Source organism: Peromyscus californicus, unplaced genomic scaffold, assembly GCF_007827085.1.
Source record: "Peromyscus californicus insignis strain IS unplaced genomic scaffold, ASM782708v3 Scaffold_2__1_contigs__length_46816999, whole genome shotgun sequence".
NCBI classification, from domain to species: domain Eukaryota; kingdom Metazoa; phylum Chordata; class Mammalia; order Rodentia; family Cricetidae; genus Peromyscus; species Peromyscus californicus.
Window position 1 is genome coordinate 43,368,584 of NW_026294540.1, and position 18,591 is coordinate 43,387,174.

Consider the following 18,591-nt stretch of genomic DNA (forward strand, 5'->3'; position numbering starts at 1 on the left):
ATCACACAGCTTTAATCCCAGAACTTGGAAATCCAAAGTGAGTTTGAGGCCAACCTGATCAACATAGCAAGTTCCAACCAGCCAGAGTTAGATGGTGGGATCCTGTCTCAAAACAAAACAAAAAAAAACTATTCTGTCAATTGAATCATCCCTCATTAGAGCCTTCTTTTGTTTCACGTATGATATTTTTAACCATATAGCAAAAGCCATGGCAAAATTATACGTGTTCAAAGTGTTTATTTCTGGTTTGGGGTATGTTCCTGGAAGTATGGTTCTCGTTTCCAAAGCTTTGAACTTTGAATAGGCATGGTGGTGTTCACCTGTGTATCAGTGCTCTCACCTGTTTATGGAAAGTTTGGGTCTAACCTGGACTACACAGTGAAACAGTGTCTCAAAAACAAAAATCAAAACACACAAAGGAGTTGTAGACCTCTTTAGCTTTCTTGATCTCCATTGCTAAATTATCCAATTGACATCTCTAATGATATGTGAAATATTCATGCCCAACATTAAAATTAATACTCATTAACCAACAGTGAATACTCTCAATTTCTAACCTTTGCCAATTTGGTAAATTATATCTTTAAATTTGTAATTTTGATAGTGTCCCATAGTTTTCCCATCAAGGTTTATTTTCTGTTCTTTCACTATTTAAACTTTATGCTTACGATTTCGGAGCTCTTGAATTGCCTTCACTACTTTTTACTCATTAATTAGGCTTTTAGCCTGGAGTGGTTGAGCACGCCTGTAATCCCAGCACTTGAGAGGCAGAGACAGGAGGATGTCTGTGAGTTTGAGGCCAGCCAGTGCAGAATAGTGAGGCCTCTTCCAAACAAACAAAAAATAGGGTTTTGTTTGCCCCCATAAGCATGCTGCAATGATAGGGTTGTGGGAAAGCCTGGTACTTCTCTGGGGAAGAGGGACAGAGGGACCAACTGACTGGCTGCACTTTGCCTCCTGCAGTTGCTGGAGAAAGGCCTCCCCAGCATGCAGCAACCGCTCCTCCAGGTCATCTACAGTCTGCTCAGTTACATGGACCTTTCCATTGTTCCTGTCAAGCAGTTCAACGTGGAAGTCCTGAAGACCATTGAAAAATATGTGCAGGTGAGTGTTTGGACAGACTCACTCACTCGTCAGAGGTATCCAGGAGACACCGAAGAGGCTTACCTGTGGCTTGCCCTCGGGTGTAAGGCCATCTGGCATCCAGCCCCACATTCATTCCTCTATATCCATGACATGTCGCAGACAGGCAAGCGCGCTAGTTGGTCACACCCTGAGTGGCGTTTGTAGGAGAAGGACAGAAAGAGACCTTAACACATTCCTTGCTTCAGGGACATAGCTGCCTCATTGGCACACAGGCTGAGTGTTCCAAGCACATCCCTGGCTGGGAAGTTGGGGGGAAGGGCCTGTGCTGGTGTCTTATTTCAAAGATGGAGAAGGGAGAAAGAAGGTGTGTGCACGTACAGTTCCAGGCCAGATCTTTACTTTGGAATTTAGAAACTTAACCCAACAACCAACCAAAAAAAACTAGAGGGATCAATGAAGAAAAATGACAAAATGTGAATAAATGATAAGAACATAAAAGTTTGTTATGTCTGCCTCTGTTTCTGTAATATTGTAATATTTCTATAACAAGCAGTCCCTAAACATATTAATAAAAATGAAAACAGCCCAGACATGGTGGCACACACCTTTAATCCCAACACTCAGGAGGCAGAGGCAGAGGCAGGTGGATATCTGTGAGTTAGAGGATAGCCTGATCTACATAATGAGTTCCAGGACAACCCAGACCCTGTCCCAATAAACTAATTAATTAAAATTAAAATTTATGCCAGGCGGTGGTGGTGCATGCCTTTAATCCCAGCACTCGGGAGGCAGAGCCAGGCGGATCTCTGTGAGTTCGAGGCCAGCCTGGTCTACAGAGTGAGTTCCAGGAAAGGTACAAAGCTACACAGAGAAACCCTGTCTCGAAAAACCAAAAAAAAAAAAAAATTAATTAATTAATTAAAATTTATACACACACACAAACCAACAAGGGTCAGGGCCAAGATGTCAGCTAGTAGACTTGGAGGTCGCACTTAGACCTGGCTCCGGGGCTCCGGGGCTCCGGGGTATTGCCTTTGTTTCCCTGGCCCAGCAACCTGCCCAGCAGAGCACGTCAGCAGAGACCCACAGACCGCCTCATAAAGCCCTGTTCTGAGACTACATCAGGAAAACAAAGCGATTTCTGGAGCCTGGTAGCTAATCTGTTACGTGCAACCACAGACAGAAGGGAGTCCATGTTCCTCTGTGGGTCAGCCCTCAGCCACACTCAACAGCAGAGGAATCTGCTTCTCTGCAGTCCTTGGCTTCATAATCCTTTCTTCTTGGGGGTGCACTTGGTGCGTCCCAGATTTCAAGGGCAAACCCTGGATTTTTCTCTGGTTAATTACATTGACAAAGGTGTAGGGTGTAAATTTTAGACACTGTTTTCCAGAAATTATTTAATGTTAAATTTAATTTCCAGAGTTTTCTTTTCCTCCCATTCATTTTTCAAGGGCTAATGAGAATTGTGTGCTCAGTGTGTGTTCAGTCACGGGTTAGCACTCACAGGGGAGATGTGTACTCAGTGTGTGTTCAGTCACGGGTTAGCACTCACAGGCGAGATGTGTACTCAGTGTGTGTTCAGTCACGGGTTAGCACTCACAGGAGAACTGTCTACTCAGTGTGTGTTCAGTCACGGGTTAGCACTCACAGGGGAGATGTGTCCTCAGTGTGTGTTCAATCACAAGTTAGCTAACAGGAGCACCCATGGCACATGGCCTATTTCCTTAGGGTATTAAGAGGCTCACTCTAGGGACTGGAGAGATGGCTCAGGGGTTAAGAGTACTGGCTGATCTTTCAGAGGACCAAAATTTCAGTTCCCATCACCTACACGGTAGCTCAAAACTGCCTGTAACCCCATTTCCAGGCGAATCCACTGTCCTTTTCTGGCCTTCAAAGTAACACAGGCACATGCACAAACACACTAACACACATACACACACAAAAACTATAAATACACCTTTTTGAAAGAATTATTGAAATGGTCTAAGCAAGACCGGCTGAGTTACAAGCCTGGGAAGTAAACAGGGACCAGATTATTGGAAGGGAGGGGTGCGGGGAGAGGTGGGAAGGGCACCCTATCCCTGCATCAGTTGATGAGCAGGATGTGATATGAAGAGGAATGAGATCAGGACACCCAGAGAAACAGTAGGACCAAGGAGACAGGACCCTGGCGGTCCGGGAAATCTGCCTGTAAATGATCAATAGTCTAACATGGACGTGAAGCTTTTATCTTTTGACAACTTAAGATGGCTCCTTAGCAAAACTAATGCCCTGTGGTCTTTAGCTCTGTGACGTGAATATGGCCACGGCGGATCTGGTTACTTGCGTATCCCCACAATGTGGTTCGCTTCTCTCGTAAATGCTCTTTGTCAGTCATTAGTCTTTTCCTCACTACAGACTGTGTGTTAAGTCAGGGAATTCTGACCAGTCAGGAGATGGTTTGGTAGTGAGCGCTGTCCCTCAAAAACGCGGACTGACGTCTAACCCTTGGATGTTTATCGCCAACAGAGCATTCACTGGAGGGAAGCGTTGAATATCTTGAAGCTGGTCGTTTCTCGATCGGCCAGTCTGGTGCTGCCTTCGTACCAACACAGTGACCTCTCCAAGATAGAGCTCCACCGGGTGTGGACCAGTGCCTCCAAGGAGCTGCCGGGCAAGACTCTGGACTTCCACTTCGACATCTCAGAGGTGCTGACCTACTGTGGCTCTTTCAGTGAACTGTAGCCTGAGTATATGGTGGCCAGGGGGGAAAGCGGTTGCCTAGAGAGAGGAAGACTTACATTTGTTTTAAATGAAGACCTCTAAAGTCTAAATTAGGTTCCATTCTTTTAACAATGCATGAGTATAGGGCTCTCAATTGGGAATTATCAAAAATGGAAACCACAGGCTGGAGATGGCTCAGGGGGTAAGAGCGCCCCGCTCTCCAGACACAAGGACCAGAGTTCAGACCCCCAGCACCCATGTAAAAAGCCTGGTATAGCTGTGTGTGTCCATAATTCCACCACTGCAGGGTGGGAAAAGGTAGACACTGAGAACTCATAGGGCATGCTACACAAAATGGCGAGTCTCCAGTCTCAGGAAATGAGGTAGAAAGAGACAGAAGGCCACCCTCCCACCCAACACCCCTTTCTGGCCTCCACCTGCCGGACGCAGGTACGTGCATGCTCACACTTCCGTACATGTATCACACAAATAAATGAGAGTTGAGAAGGGAGGGGAGGAACTGATGCTTCATTAACCTTTACCTCTTCCACATTCAAGATGTGAAAATGATATTAAGATATTAATTCTGGGCGGTGGTGGCACAGGCATTTAATCCCAGCACTCAGGAGGCAGAGGCAGGCAGATCTCTGTGAGTTCAAGGCCAGCCTGGTCTACACAGCAAGTTCCAGGACAGCCATGACTACACAGAGAAACCTGTCTCAAATAAACAAAAGAAAAAAAAAACAACTTTTGGGGGCTGGAGAGATGACTCAGCGGTTAGGAGCACTGGCTGTTCTTGCAGAGGACCTGGGTTCAATTCCCAGCACCTACATGGCAGCTCACAATTGACTATAGCTCCAATTCCAGGGAACCTGACACCCTCACACAGACATACATGCAGGCAAAACACCAATGCACATAAAATACAAATAAATAAATCTTTTAAACAAATACATTAATTCAACGTTTTTCTTGGGGAGGGGCCATTTCTAAGTCTTTGACTTGAGTTTCTTTTGATCCAAAAACAGAGAAAGCATTATCCAGTTAGACGCATCCCTCAGCCCACAGGGACCCAGAGCTGCTCCAGACCTATAGTCTAGGTTCAGAAGGTTCTGGTCACTTTCTGCCATTTCAGAGATCTCAAGTTGGCGTCTGTGAGACCTCCCTGGAGGCAGAATTTTAAAAGCACCCCCTGCCTGACCACATACTGTAGGAGTCTCAGAAAGTGAACTTCATAAAGTACTGCATAACGCCTTGGCCGTGACCTCATCCAGTTGAATAGTTGAAATGATGGAAATAATTTAGATAAAATTGTCAGTAATTGAGAGTGCATAAAGATTGACAGCTAGAGACTGGAGAGAAGGAAATGAATTTTCATCTTTTATTACGAGAAGTTATTGCAAGTTTGGCGTGATGAAAGCAGTATACACTCTCAGCACGCAGGAACTAGGCTACAATCCGAAGCCAGCCTGGTCTACAGAGCAAGTTCAAGGCAGGGAGGCCAGGGCTACAGAGAGAGAGACGGGGGTAGGGGCGAGAAGAGGAGGCAGGAGGAGCGGGGGTGAGAGAGGTCCTTTCAAGCTTAAACATCTGAAAACTGACTCAGCTGGCCTCACGTTTTACAAGTCTTCATCACTAACATCTAGAGCAGAGGTTCTCAACCTCCCTAACGCTGCGACCCTTCAACACAGTTCCTCATGCTGTGGTGACCCCCGCCGTAACATTAACTTCCTTATTATTTCATAACCGTAATTTTGCTACTGTTATGAATCATAACGTAAATATTTTTAGAGATAGAGGTTTGGTGAGGGGGTCATGACGCTCTGATTGAGAACCGCTGATCTAAAGTCTAATGAAGAAGCCATGGCATTGGTTTCTTGCTGACAACCAGGGTGGGGAGATATTCGGTGTGCAAATGGCTCAGAACGTACACCGACCAGGAAAAAGAGCCTGCACATGACACTGAGTCTCTCTGTCTGATCTGGTTCTGGTTCTAACCACGTGCGTGATCAGTTTTTCATTTCTTCTGGGCTGAACAGTTCCAGATACTGTAGAAGTGTGAGGGTGGATTAATAGTGCCTCTGCACTGTCCTTTCTCCAGACGCCGATCATCGGGAGACGATATGACGAACTGCAGAACTCCTCTGGACGGGATGGGAAGCCGAGGGCAATGGCCGTCACCCGGAGTGCGTCGTCCACCTCCTCGGGCTCTAACTCCAATGTCCTTGTTCCTGTGAGCTGGAAAAGACCCCAGTATTCTCAGGTATAGGTCCCTCTGTGAAACTAAACTCTGCCATTCACCACCACCCCCCAGTAACGCTGCCATGTAGACCCTGGCGCCTCCAGCCGTGGGGTCTCTCCGCATTGAAAGGGCAATCCCTTTAGTGGGAACACCCCGCTGTGTTTGGTTGTCTGACTCTTGCCTCTTCAGCCATTGCTTCTGTGTCCCCTGTGGCTTGGGACACAAATCTGAGCTTCCTTTCATGTGGCAGCTCTTCGAATTCGTGTAAGGCAGTCCTGGCCCTTGTCCCCCTACCATGTCCAAATGAGTCCTCCAAATACCATGTCCAATAAAGACTGGCTACGGCCACACACTCAAAGGGCCTTCTGGAGGTTCCCCTCAGAGCGTAAGCTTGAAGCCGAGTTGACAGCAGTAGACGAAACAGAACAGGGCGGGAGGAACTGCCAGAATTCTGCGGTTAGTTATCAGAGCCTAAGACTGGACGCAGGCCCTCGGCCAACCATCGCAGCCCTGGTGCCACACGGCCGCCAGGTAAAAACCCTGCATTTCTCTCTAGTGTTTTAGTGACACGTGCCGGGCGCCCACTGAAAAGTTACCTTCAGCGGAAAAGGAATTTATTAAGTCATCCATGTTAATGAGTTCTGGGTAAATGAGTCAAAATACCTGCAGGCTCATAACGACTTGCGTTGGCTCGTGAGGCTGCAGTTCATGGCCACTCGGCCCTGCCGCTGGGCCCGTGACGGCACGGCACACCATGATGGAGGAGGCTTGTTCATTCATGACAGCCAGGAAGCAAAGAGCAAGAGGGGAAGGGGTGGGAGTCCCACTGTCCCCTCCAAGAGCTCACCTCCAGTGACAAAACTTCCTCCCACTAGACTCCACCTCCTAAAGAGCCCACCGTCTCCCAACAGCACTGCAGGCTGGTGACTAAGCCTTTAGCGTGGCGTGGGCTTTTGATAAAAAAAAACCTAAAGATCAAAATGGCAGCAGCATCCATCTTGGCTCTAAGCACAGCTGCACCCCAGCTGTTAACATCTGCATCCCAGATGTTAGGATTCAGAGCGTTAGACTCTCTCTCTCTCCTTTGTAAACGGAGGCTTTTCTGTCCCACCCAGTCCTGCAGCCGCTTTTAAAATGATCTCTCAGAGGCTTAATACTAATTACAAACTGTTTGGCCTATTGCTCAGGCGTATTACTAACTGGCTCTATAACTTGAATTAACCCGTTTCTATTCATCCATATTTTGCCACGTGGCTTTTGGCATTACCTGTTCTTTGGTACATCTTGTTGCTCTAGCGGCTCTCTGGCATCTCTCCCAACTCTGCCCTTCTTCTCTCAGTACCTCTGCTTGGATTTCCCCACCTGGCTCTATCCTGCCTTGCTATAGGCCAAGGCAGCTTCTTTATTAACCAATGGTAATAAAATGTATTCACAGCCTACAGAGGTTATCCCACAACACTCCTAATTACCGCCCCGCCTTCCCTTCCCAAGGTCTTGGCCCCCTGTTAGCTCCATAGGAAGCAACAGCAAATTCTAGTGGCTCCCGATTTTCATGGCTTCGGGGTCTGATGATTTCAGGATGGAGACTACTCACCCTCTTCTGACATCCACAGTGGTTCTGGAAAAGGAGCTTTTTGTTAGATTGATTTATTTTTATTCCATGTGTATACGTGTTTGTGTGTGTGTGTGTGTGTGTGTGTGTGTGTGTGTACGTACGTACGTACGTACCATGTGCACGCAGTGCCTGTGGAAGCCAGAAGAAGATGCCAGATTCCCTGGAATTAGACTTACAGATGGTTGTGAGCTGCCATGTGGGTGCTGGGAACTGAACGCAGGTCCTCTCTCTGTAAGAGCAACCAGTGCTGTTAACCACTGAGCCACCTCTCCAGCCTAGAAGAGGCTCTTGCACAGTGTTTGAAGGTGGCAAAGAGGAGACCTTCCCAGGATAGAAAGAAAGCCTGGATTATTAGAAGCGGGCTAGGTGGGTACTGAGCAAGCCCAGGACTGTGTCTGCACACCTCACACCTCACCGTCATCTCCAGGACTGGAAGGCCAGCCCAGAGCCTAGTGGTACACGGCAGTGGCTGGTGGCTGCAGTCGTGGTTGGGAAAGAGATGAGGACGGTTCTGTCCTGGGCCTTGCTGCTTCACTGGTTTCACCTCAGAGCTGGCGAATGAAACTAAGGCTGGAGAAATAACTGAGATCTGCCATCCTTCAGCAGCACAGCCCTCCTGTCTGGCTGTGAAGTGATCCCACGTTGAGTAATTCTATAATTTGGGATGAAAGATACAGTGAACCAAGTTCCATAAAGAAAGGAAATCTTAAACTGGATGTGGTGGCACACACCTTTAATCCCAGCAGAGGGGAGGCAGAGGCAGGTGGATCTCTGTGAGTTCGAGGTCAGCCTGGTCCATGTAGTTCCAGGACATCTAGGGCTACATACAGAGACTCTCAAAAAAAGGAGGAGGAAGAAGAGGAGGAAGATCTTAACATAAATAGCAGCTTCTAGAAGTTTCCATCTAACAAACCAAAATCAGATAAAGGAGAATTTGCAGGATTATTTTATGACTGGATCTTAACTATGTCAACATCTCTAGGTCACAGTCACCGTATTTCTTTTCGTTCTGAAACCCTCATTACCTTGTTAGGAAATGTGGTTGGTTCTAGAAGAGTCTTGTCATACATAAGAGGCTGCAAACGGAGGTTCATGAAGAAAAACAAAGGGATTTAAACCTAACTTAATTCTAACTTTGCCATGGCTCATGAATAACTAACAGTGAGAATATTCTCATTGGAGCCGGAAAAGGCTTGTTCTGTAACAAAATACATCTCTTTCTGATGGAAGAAAAGCCAAGCCTCTCTGGAACTAAAAGTTATAACGTACAAGAAGAGATCTCTAGAGAGCCCACGGATGGCCACTGAAGGGCCAAGGAACTGATTCTCATAGAGGCACACACCCACCCTGGGTAACAGGGCAGCCCTGGACAGTTCAAACATGGAGAGAGCCTTGTTTTAGTTAATAGTCACTTTAAAATAAATAATATAGGGCTGGAGAGATGGCTCAGCAGTTAAGAGCACTGTGTCCTGTAGAGGACCTAGCACTCACATGCCAGCTCACAATCATCAGTAACTCCAGTTACAGGGGATCTGAAGCCCTTTTCTGGCCTCCATAGGTACAGCACACATGTGGTGCACAGACATGCATGCAGGCAAAACACCCAGACACACAAAATAAAAGTTGTTTTAATTTAAAAATAGATAAATAAGAAGAAGGCTAGGGATGCATCTCTGTGTTAAGAACATTTGCCCAGCATGCATTGCAGCCCTGGACTTACTCCTTAGTACCTCAAAAAAACGAAGTTTCCACTTTCAACTTTATGTATTTATTTGAGGGATTGGGAATACGCCACAGCGCACGCCAACCACACCATGTTTATGGAGGTGATGGGACAGTTTGTAAAGTCAGTTCTCTCTTTCCACCGTGTGGGTTCAGGGATCCCACTGCTCACAGAGCCGGGCTTGACGGCACGCATCTTTCCAGTTGGGCCATCTAGCCAAACCTAATAACAATCTGTGTAACTGTGCTGGATAGTGTGATGTCAATTCGACACACACTGGTGTCATCAGAGAGAAAGGGACCTGATTGAGAGAACACCTCCAAAAGATCAGGCTGCAGGCAAACCTCTAGGACGTTCTCTTAATTAGTGATTGATGGGAGAGGACCCCGCACACTGTGGGTAGGAACACCACTAGGCTGGTGGCCCTGAGTTCTATAAGAAAGCAGGCCAAGCAAGCCATGGGGAGCAAGCCAGTAAGCAGCACCCCTCCATGGCCTCTGCATCAGCTCCTGCTTCCAGGTTCCTGCCCTGTTTGAGTTCCTGTCCTGACTTCCTTCAGTGATGAACAACGATGTGGAAGCGTCAGCCAAATAAACCCTTTCCTCCCCAGGCTGCTTTGGTCATGGCACTTCATCACAAAATTAATAACTCTAATGAGGATAGTTAACTCAGCATGTAAAAATAGTATTTGAATACGCTATTGTTATTTTACAATTATCAATAAGTTATTTTACATTCTTGTTTGTGCCAAGCCTGTGTGTTTTATATCTCAACTATTTGGGGCTACATTTTAAGCATTACCATTCACTCTTTGTAGCTAGGACCTGTAGTGTGAAGGCAGATTGGCTCATGGGGCCTCAGAATGAAAACCTTACCTGTGTTTTTTGTTTCCAGAAAAGAACAAAAGAGAAGTTGGTTCACGTCCTTTCTCTGTGTGGCCAAGAGGTTGGACTGAGCAAAAACCCATCTGTAAGTTCTTCTGTGTGCCGTGGTCATCTTGGTATCATATTGCTTTTGCCTTTGGTCTGTTCTGACATTGACCTTGAAGATTCTACTGTGAATGACAAGTCCAATTGCCACCATTACATTCAGCCCCTGTGTTTCCCCCTTCTCACCCCATGAATTGTAATTTTAGTGCAGACAAGGAAGGATTTCACTGCCCTTTGCTCCAGTTCGCCTTCGAAAACAGCTGTGTTCAGACCTCTGTTTGTTTATGTAAACATGCCCAGACTATACCACCACATACATGATGGTGTCTGCCGCATCTCTGTGATATATGGGCACATTCCTCCAATTCCTCTTGAATATAGTTTTGCCCACTGCCCACTCATTGCATTATGATGTCACCATTTTACTTGCATAAAATAACATGAAAATAAGGATGTATTGGCCAAAGTTTACTAAAAATGTTATAGTCTGCTTGCTAGTTACATTACAATGGAAAAAACGAAACATTATAAATATTTATCAAAGCCGGGCAATGGCGGTACACGCCTTTAGCCCCAGCCCTGGCGAGGCAGAGGCAGGCTGATCTCTGTGAGTTCAAGGCCAGCCTGGTCTACAGAGGGAGTTCCAGGACAATCAAGGCTACACAGAGAAATCCTGTCTTGAAAAACGAAAAAACAACCAAGTATTTATCAGAATGATGACATTTAAACTTTCACTGGTGTTATAGGTAGAAAAGAAAATGCCTTCAGGCTTTTAGATGAAGAGATGACTGACGTGCAGAAGCAAATTTCTGAAAGCAATTTCAGCAAATTCAAATTATGTATGGTGAGCATATTTTTAGAAAAAAAACTGTTGAAAACCTCAGGGCCTGGATTCCATGTCTATTTTTGTGTATTACAGTATCTTTAGGCTTCATTTAAAAAGAAATAGCGAACTAAGAAATTTAGAATCAGCGCAGATTTCTCTGTGAAGCTGTGTTTTAATGGCCCAGACTATGTCTGCTCCTCACGAGCAGGTAAAATATTAGCGGCCCATAAAGCTTGCCAACATGTCAACTGGGAAAGCACCAGCTAACAGGGCTTCTGTTTAAGTCACCTTTGTCGTGTGACTTCATGATCGGATGGTTTATCTCTGCTCCAGTGGTGTTGTTCAGGGCAGCACTTTTCCTCTAAGTTCACACTGAGCACCCTCAGATTTCCTGGCCACAAAAGTTTGCCTGTAGTCCATTCCAATCCTTAAGCAGCGCTCACCAGGAAAGATGTGTCCGTGGGGGAAACCGGACTTGAGCGGAAGACTCCACAGCCCTCCGTTTGATTTATCTTACACGCTCATTTGTGATTCCTGTTCACGAGGGTGTGTCATGTTGCACACAGTTCATGGGAAACAGGTGACATGCTCCCTATCTGAAATGCTTGGGACCAGGTGCTTCCAACTTGAGTGTATCTTAGATTTTGGAGAACTGGGGTACACTTGACCCAGTGATCACCCCTCAAAATCTAGACTTCTCCAAAATTTGAACATTTGGAGCATTTCATCACTTTAAAAGTTTCAGATTTAAGCCAGACATGGTGGCATATGCTTTAAGTCCCAGCCCTCGGGAGGTAGAGGCAAGAGGATCTCTGAGTTCAAGGCCAGCCTGGTCTACATAGTGAGTTTTTTTTTTCTTTTTCTTTTCTTCCCCCGAGACAGGGCTTCTCTGTGTAACAGCCCTAGCTATCCTGGAACTCTCTTTGTTGACCAGGCTGGCCTCGAACTCACAGAGATCCACCTGCTTCTACCTCCCAGAATGCTGGGATTAAAGGCGTGTGCCACCATTACCTGGCTAGTTTTAAAACATTTTAAGATTTTGGATTTTTCAGATCTGAGATGTTTTATCTATGCAGTCCAAAACATAGGATTATTTTTACACACTAGAGAAAAAAAAATACTACATTCAATCCCCATTCACTCTTTTTAACCTGGAAAGGTATTTGTTATATTTCTGTTCTTACAATAACTTGCCCACTTTAAAGGAACAGGGGAATGTTATAATGGTTATATCAAGTGTCAACACAGAATATAGCTCTCCCCTCAAAAGAGTTAAGCCACTTTATTCTTGAGCCCTTGAGCCACATTTTAGTGACTGTGGCCTGGGAGCACAGACTCAGGTTGACCCGAATGTCGTGTTCCACCACGGAACTTTTCTCATAAATCATGACATTTACCACATGCACTGGTGGGGAAAGCAGGCGGGCGACATCAAGCAGGGGAATCCTTGCTGCTGGACGACATCTGATGACATTCTTAGCTTGGATTGGTGGAAGCAAGTATCCTGCTAAGAATGTATTTCAAAGATTTTACTTTTTTTGTTGTTTCATTTTGTTTTTTGTGTTTTGTTTTTTCGAGACAGGGTTTCTCTGTGTAGCTTTGGAGCCAATCCTGGAACTCACTCCGTAGACCAGGCTGGCCTCGAACTCATAGAGATCCGCCTGCCTCTGCCTCCCGAGTGCTGGGATTAAAGGTGTGCGACACCACCACCCGCAGGTTTTACTTATTAAATCAAATGGATGTTGGGTCAGACTCAAAGGTAAGCAAAGAATGGTCAGTAAGAGTACTAAAAATAGCCCAAGATGATTTTAGCTCTGGATCATTAGTATTCCAGTTCTCCACAATAATGAAGTCCTAATTGGTCATTCATTTTTTGGGGGGTGGGGGTGGGGTGTTGTTTCTGTTTTTAGTTTTGTTTTTGATTTTCTGTTTCTTTTGTTTTTTGGTTCTTTTTGATTTTTCAAGACAGGGTTTCTCTGTGTAACAGCTCTGGTTGTCCTGGAACTCACTCTGTAGCCCAGGCTGGCTTCAGACTCACAGAGATCCACCTGCCTCTGCCTCCCAAGTGCTGGGATTAAAGGCGTGTGCCACCGCTGCCCAGTGGCCATTCATTCTTGTAGAATCTTCAACACAGTTGTGTCCCCCCCTTTTCCCCTGGGTACCTCAGTTCACAAAAGAAAGCTTTTGATTTGATTTTATATCTGTATTCAACAGACAGTGGCTAACAAAACATTTGCTGTTTATTAGTTCTTCGAAGTTCTATTAAACCAGGCATGGTGATTTACACCTGTAAACTTAGTAACCCGGAGGCTGAGGCGAGAGGACCCTCCTGAATGGAGGCCAGCCTGGGCTACATAAAGAGTTCTAGGGCAGCCTGAGAGACATAATGAGACCTTATCTCAAAAAAACAAAGACAGAATGAACCAACCATTTTTTAAAGATCTATTAAAATGTCTCAATAGCTGGGCATGGTGGTGCACGCCTTTAATCCCAGCACTTTTTCTTTCTTTCTTTCTTTCTTTCTTTCTTTCTTTCTTTCTTTCTTTCTTTCTTTCTTTCTTTCTCCCTCCCTCCCTCCCTCCCTCCCTCCCTCCCTCCCTCCCTCTCTCTCTCTCTCTCTCTCTCTCTCTCTCTCTCTCTCTCCCCTTTCTTTCTTTTTTTCTTTCTCCTCTGGTTTTGCTGGGGCTTGAACCTGGACACTCTGTATATGAGGCAAATGCTCTGCCACTGAGTCATACTCTCTGTTAATTCCAGCACTTGGGAGGCAGAGGCAGGCAGATCTCTGAGTTTAAGGACACCTTGGTCTATATGGAAAGTTCCAGGCCAGCCAGGAAACACAGTGAGACTCTGTCTTAAGAAGTTGATTAACTAATTAAAAAATAGAATGTCTAACTAAAAAGAACCTACACATAGGAATTTGGCTTCTCTTTGCTAATCCTTCCCAGTCTCTGGTTTATCTCTCAAAGGGTTAAAGCCTTTGTTCCCGAGGTTCGTTTTATAATAACATAGCTTGACGTCATCCTTAAAATATTATTTATGTACATTTGACGTGTGAAGGTACATAATTTCTAACCTCAGCTCAAGAAGAGTGGAAAATTTTAGTTGCTCCAGTTCGGCTGTGAACACATGCTTAGTTGTTACACACACACACACACACACACACACACACACACACACACACACACACACAAAGACACACACACAGTATCTCACCATCCGCACTGAGATAGCCATTCAACTCTAGAATGCTTTTGTAGTGTAAGTGTAAACTGCAGCGAGTTTAATCCGAAGGCACCTGTCCAACATAAATAATAGAAGAACATTCTAAAAATACCCACTTAAGGAATTAGGTGTGTACTGGAGACACAGTCCTCCAGGGAGCCAGTGGCCATCACTCGTTGTACAAACACCCAAAGGGAGGTGAGTTTCTCAAAAGAGGGCTCCTTTGGTTCCTAGGTGATTTTTTCCTCGTGTGGGGACCTGGATCTGCCAGAGCATCAGACGAGCCTGGTGTCATCCGAGGACGGCGCCCGGGAGCAGGAGAACATGGACGACACCAACAGTGAGCAGCAGTTCCGAGTCTTCCGGGACTTCGATTTCCTGGACGTGGAACTGGAGGACGGAGAGGTACGGTGTATTCTCTGTCGCAGTCACCCTCTCGGCTTGTCCTGGGCTAACAAAACAGTGTCGCTTTCCCGACTGGCCACTCTCTATAGCAAGGTCTCTAGTTGGGAAACTGTAAACTCTGTTTGGAATCAACTTCTCCAAAGCACGGCTGCTTCACTTTTGCAGAAGTCACCCCACCCTTCCTGTCTGGGCTCGCAGCAAGAGCTGCCAGCTTAGTCGTAAGCGGGAAAAATCTGAGTTGTAATAACTACACAGACTGTGTGTGTAGTCCGAGGGGGATTTTTATCTTATTTAATCACAGGAACGCATCATTTCTAGGCCTGTTCACTGGGATCTGGGCAAAATATGCTAAACATTTCATTCCAAATGTAAAGCTGCTATGATCAAGGTGCTTCAAAGCTCGATGGCCACCCCATGGGATCAGAGCCTGAGGGCTCCTGCATTCTTGTGCTGTGTTTGATGAAAGCATTAGAGCCTGGAATAAAATATAAAGCATGAGACAGAGGCAGAGATCTGCCGTCTTTGCCCTGCCTTGGGTTAGTTGGTGGTCAACATTCCAGACCTCTGGAGCAGCTGAATTCAAGTCCTGGCAGGCATGTACAGATCTGTTTGTTTGGAATGGCTAACATGGTAATAAGATGCTCTTCTGCTATCTGAGGTCTGGGAGGAGGAAGCGAATCACCTTCATTTGTACAGCTCAGGGCATGTTCCCTGGGAGAGGCAGTGTTTTGCCTTCAGGGAATGAAAACTCCACCGACTGAGTGAGATTGTGTCTCCTAATGCTGCACTGGTCCGTCCCTAGTTAATGAAATGCACTTTCCATTCCGAAGGGCTTTCTTCCGCTCTTACAGTTAAAAGTAGAGGCCCCAAGTCAAAGTTTACTCTAGCCTACAACAGATGGGTGCCTCCTAACTTAACTGTAATCTTATGGGAAAACAGGAGTCTGGGTGGCTTCCTGAAAGAATGGGACTACTGGTAAACCCACCTGTGTCTAGTTAGGGCCAAAGTGCTGTCTTCTGTGGACTTCCCAGGGCCACATCTGCCCTAGATGTCTGTCCCAGCAGGAGAGAAGCAGGTACATAGAATAATCATTATTTCCCTAGCTAATACACTGAGCAAACCCAGACCTAAAAGCACTGGCTGAGGCTGGCACTGTTGCTAGAGGATTTTTGTCTACTATGCTCAGGGCCCTGGGCTGTTTCTCCATCACTGACTCCACCAAAAGAAAGAAAAAAAAAACAGTAAAAATAAAGTACTGCTGGGAATTGTGGTGCACACCTTCAATCTCAGCACTGGGAAAGCAGAGGCAGGCAGATCGCTGTGAGTTCGAGGCCAGCCTGGTCTATAGAGTGAGTTCCAGGACAGTCAGGGCTACACAGAGAAACCCTGTCTCAAAGAAAGAAAGAAAGAAAGAAAGAGAGAGAGAGAGAGAGAGAGAGAGAGAGAGAGAGAGAGAGAGAGAAAGAAAGAAAGAAAGAAAGAAAGAAAGAAAGAAAGAAAGAAAGAAAGAAAGAGGAACTGGGTTTGGGGATTTAGCTCAGTGATAGAGCGTTTGGCAAGACCCTGGGTTCCGTCCTCAGCTTGGGGGTGGGGGGGAGAAGAAAAAAAAGAAAAGAAAGAGGAACTGACTGCAAGGCAAGCTTCAAATGAATGCTTAATTTTCATCCTAAACTGTTCTCAGACCAATTAAGAGGATTGCAGGGGATCCAGATAACCATAATTAGTGACCAAGAAGGAATTCACTAAACGCGATGAAGATTGTTTCCAAATGATAACACAAAGCACTTCAGTCTTGAGTTCTTCTGAAACGTCTGAGCCAGAGCTGAGTGATCAGCCAAGGCCAAGGGCTCCCCCAGCCAGCCACTGACTGAAAGTTGTTCTTAGGCTAGGGTTCAAGCCTGGCACCCTCTGAATTCTGGAAGTTAAACTAGGGAGGGGAAAAACTGACATCAAGAGAGCCGCCCTTTTCCTGTTTCAGTCTAGGACAGGGGAATGAAAACATAGTTCCAGAACTGCTGGCTCAGTGGCGGAACACTTGTCTAACAGTCTGATAGGCTTGACTCCCTGGGTTCCATCCCAGCCCTGAGAAAGACAAACAGAAAAACCTAATGTTTTCCGAGAACAGTAAATAATGAATACCAGACCTCATCTGTCATTGTCTCTGTTGTCCTAGCCAACAGCAACTGACAACGGAAATCACATTTGTTATTTTGTCATCTAACATTAAGATGTTAGAGGCCTCAGCAGTTAATAGTACAGGCTGCTCTTTAGAGGACCCAAGTTCAGTTCCCATCACCTACCGGGCAGCCCACAACCATCTGTAACACCAATCCCAGGGGGAATCCTGCGCCCTCTTCTGGCCTCTGCAGGCACTGCACGGGCATGGTGCACATACATACATGCAGGCAAAACACTCCATACACATAAAATGGAATAGATATTTCTAAAGATTAATATTCGTGTAAGGAGCTTCAGAGAATAAGAAAAACGTATCCAAACAAAGTGGTGCACATCTGTAGTTCCAGGTACTTGGAGGTACTCTTGAGCCCAGGAGCTCAAAGTCAGCTTGGTCAACACAGGGAACCCCAGTCTCCAAAACAAAGAGATAAACCCCTGAGAATGTTTTGCAGTTTCCGAACTAAAATTAAAGTAAAATGTGATGTGGGCAGCACAGTACCATGGAAGCATCCGAGCGTCATCTTGAATGTTAGGTCTGCCCCTTGGTCCAATGGGTACAATGAAACCTGCCTGTGGAGCCAGCGTGAGGAGTCAGATGGCGGGCACAGAGTGTGGAGTGGTGTCAGGCACACAGCTGGTGTTCTCCGCACCAGTCGGCCGGACAAGCCCACCAGTGGCAAATCGCTAGTGATAATAAGGGTAATGTAAGCATATTCTGGCTTCTTCATCAAAACAGGGTTTCCAAAACAAACAACAACAAAAACCCAAGTTGTGTTTTTTGTTGTTGTTGTTGTTGTCTATCCCTTGCCATTAATAGCTCTGGGACCTGAATAAAGACTTCCTAAGGGCTCTTGCCCTCAAAGTTGGTGGAATCTTTGAAAGGTGCTTTCTCTGCGCTACTAATTTCACATCTGAGGTAGAGAGATCATAACCGCAACACTTTTAGTGAGTGGGGTCAGCTGGCGCCCCTTTCCGACCCTCTCCTCTCTCCCATGACATTTAAGCAATTTCCCATCAGCAAGTATTCAGGCATTCTAAATAAACAGGTATTAAAGAGGACAACATTGTCATTGAAGTGGGGGGCTGTTTCTGAAAGTGGGGCTCACGATGTCGCTCCAGCCTCGTCATCTTCCAGGAAGATGTGTGGAAACTCTAGTGCTGAATGTTGACTTTCTCACTGGAGTTTGTACATACTTCCCTCCATTTTTTTTTTAAGTTGTGTCTACTGAAGAATGTGCTGTGAACACTATTGTTGCTGTGTGAAAACTAAAATGTGCTGGAGTGTTTTATACAATCATTTTAAATAGACCTTTTGTTTGTTTTTCTGTCCATTCAAACTGCTCCCCAGGAACTTCAGGTAAGACGCTGTTATTCTTAATTCGGGTGCACTGGCAGACTGTATCCTGGCATAGTTACATAACAACATGCGCGCTCCCCCTCCCCCTCCCCCGCATCCCCTCCAGCACATGTATGCCGACTTGTGTGTAAGTGTGTGTGATAGGGTTTTTTCCTTTTGTTTTGTTCCCCTTGGCTGCTCTAGTATGGAAATATATTCTAAGATATGAAAAGGCTTTATTATCCTTAGTTCTGGAAGTGGCACGGTTGTATCTCTTGAGAGGAGACAAGTCTTTGATCTACAGATAGGCAGGCACCCTCCTGTTC

The 18,591-nt window shown here is 45.8% G+C and overlaps 1 protein-coding gene across 4 annotated transcripts in view; it reads left to right on the forward strand.

Annotated features, from left to right (window-relative positions):
• The window catches only part of Fry (FRY microtubule binding protein), a 403,165-nt gene that overhangs the window by 340,979 nt on the left and 43,595 nt on the right, over positions 1-18,591 (forward strand). For all 4 annotated transcript variants that reach the window (XM_052754591.1, XM_052754592.1, XM_052754590.1 and 1 more), the window contains 5 exons: positions 964-1,104; positions 3,595-3,774; positions 5,891-6,052; positions 10,264-10,338; positions 14,581-14,751. In XM_052754591.1, the coding sequence (XP_052610551.1) occupies positions 964-1,104; positions 3,595-3,774; positions 5,891-6,052; positions 10,264-10,338; positions 14,581-14,751 (729 nt within the window). The remainder of the gene's footprint in view (positions 1-963; positions 1,105-3,594; positions 3,775-5,890; positions 6,053-10,263; positions 10,339-14,580; positions 14,752-18,591) is intronic.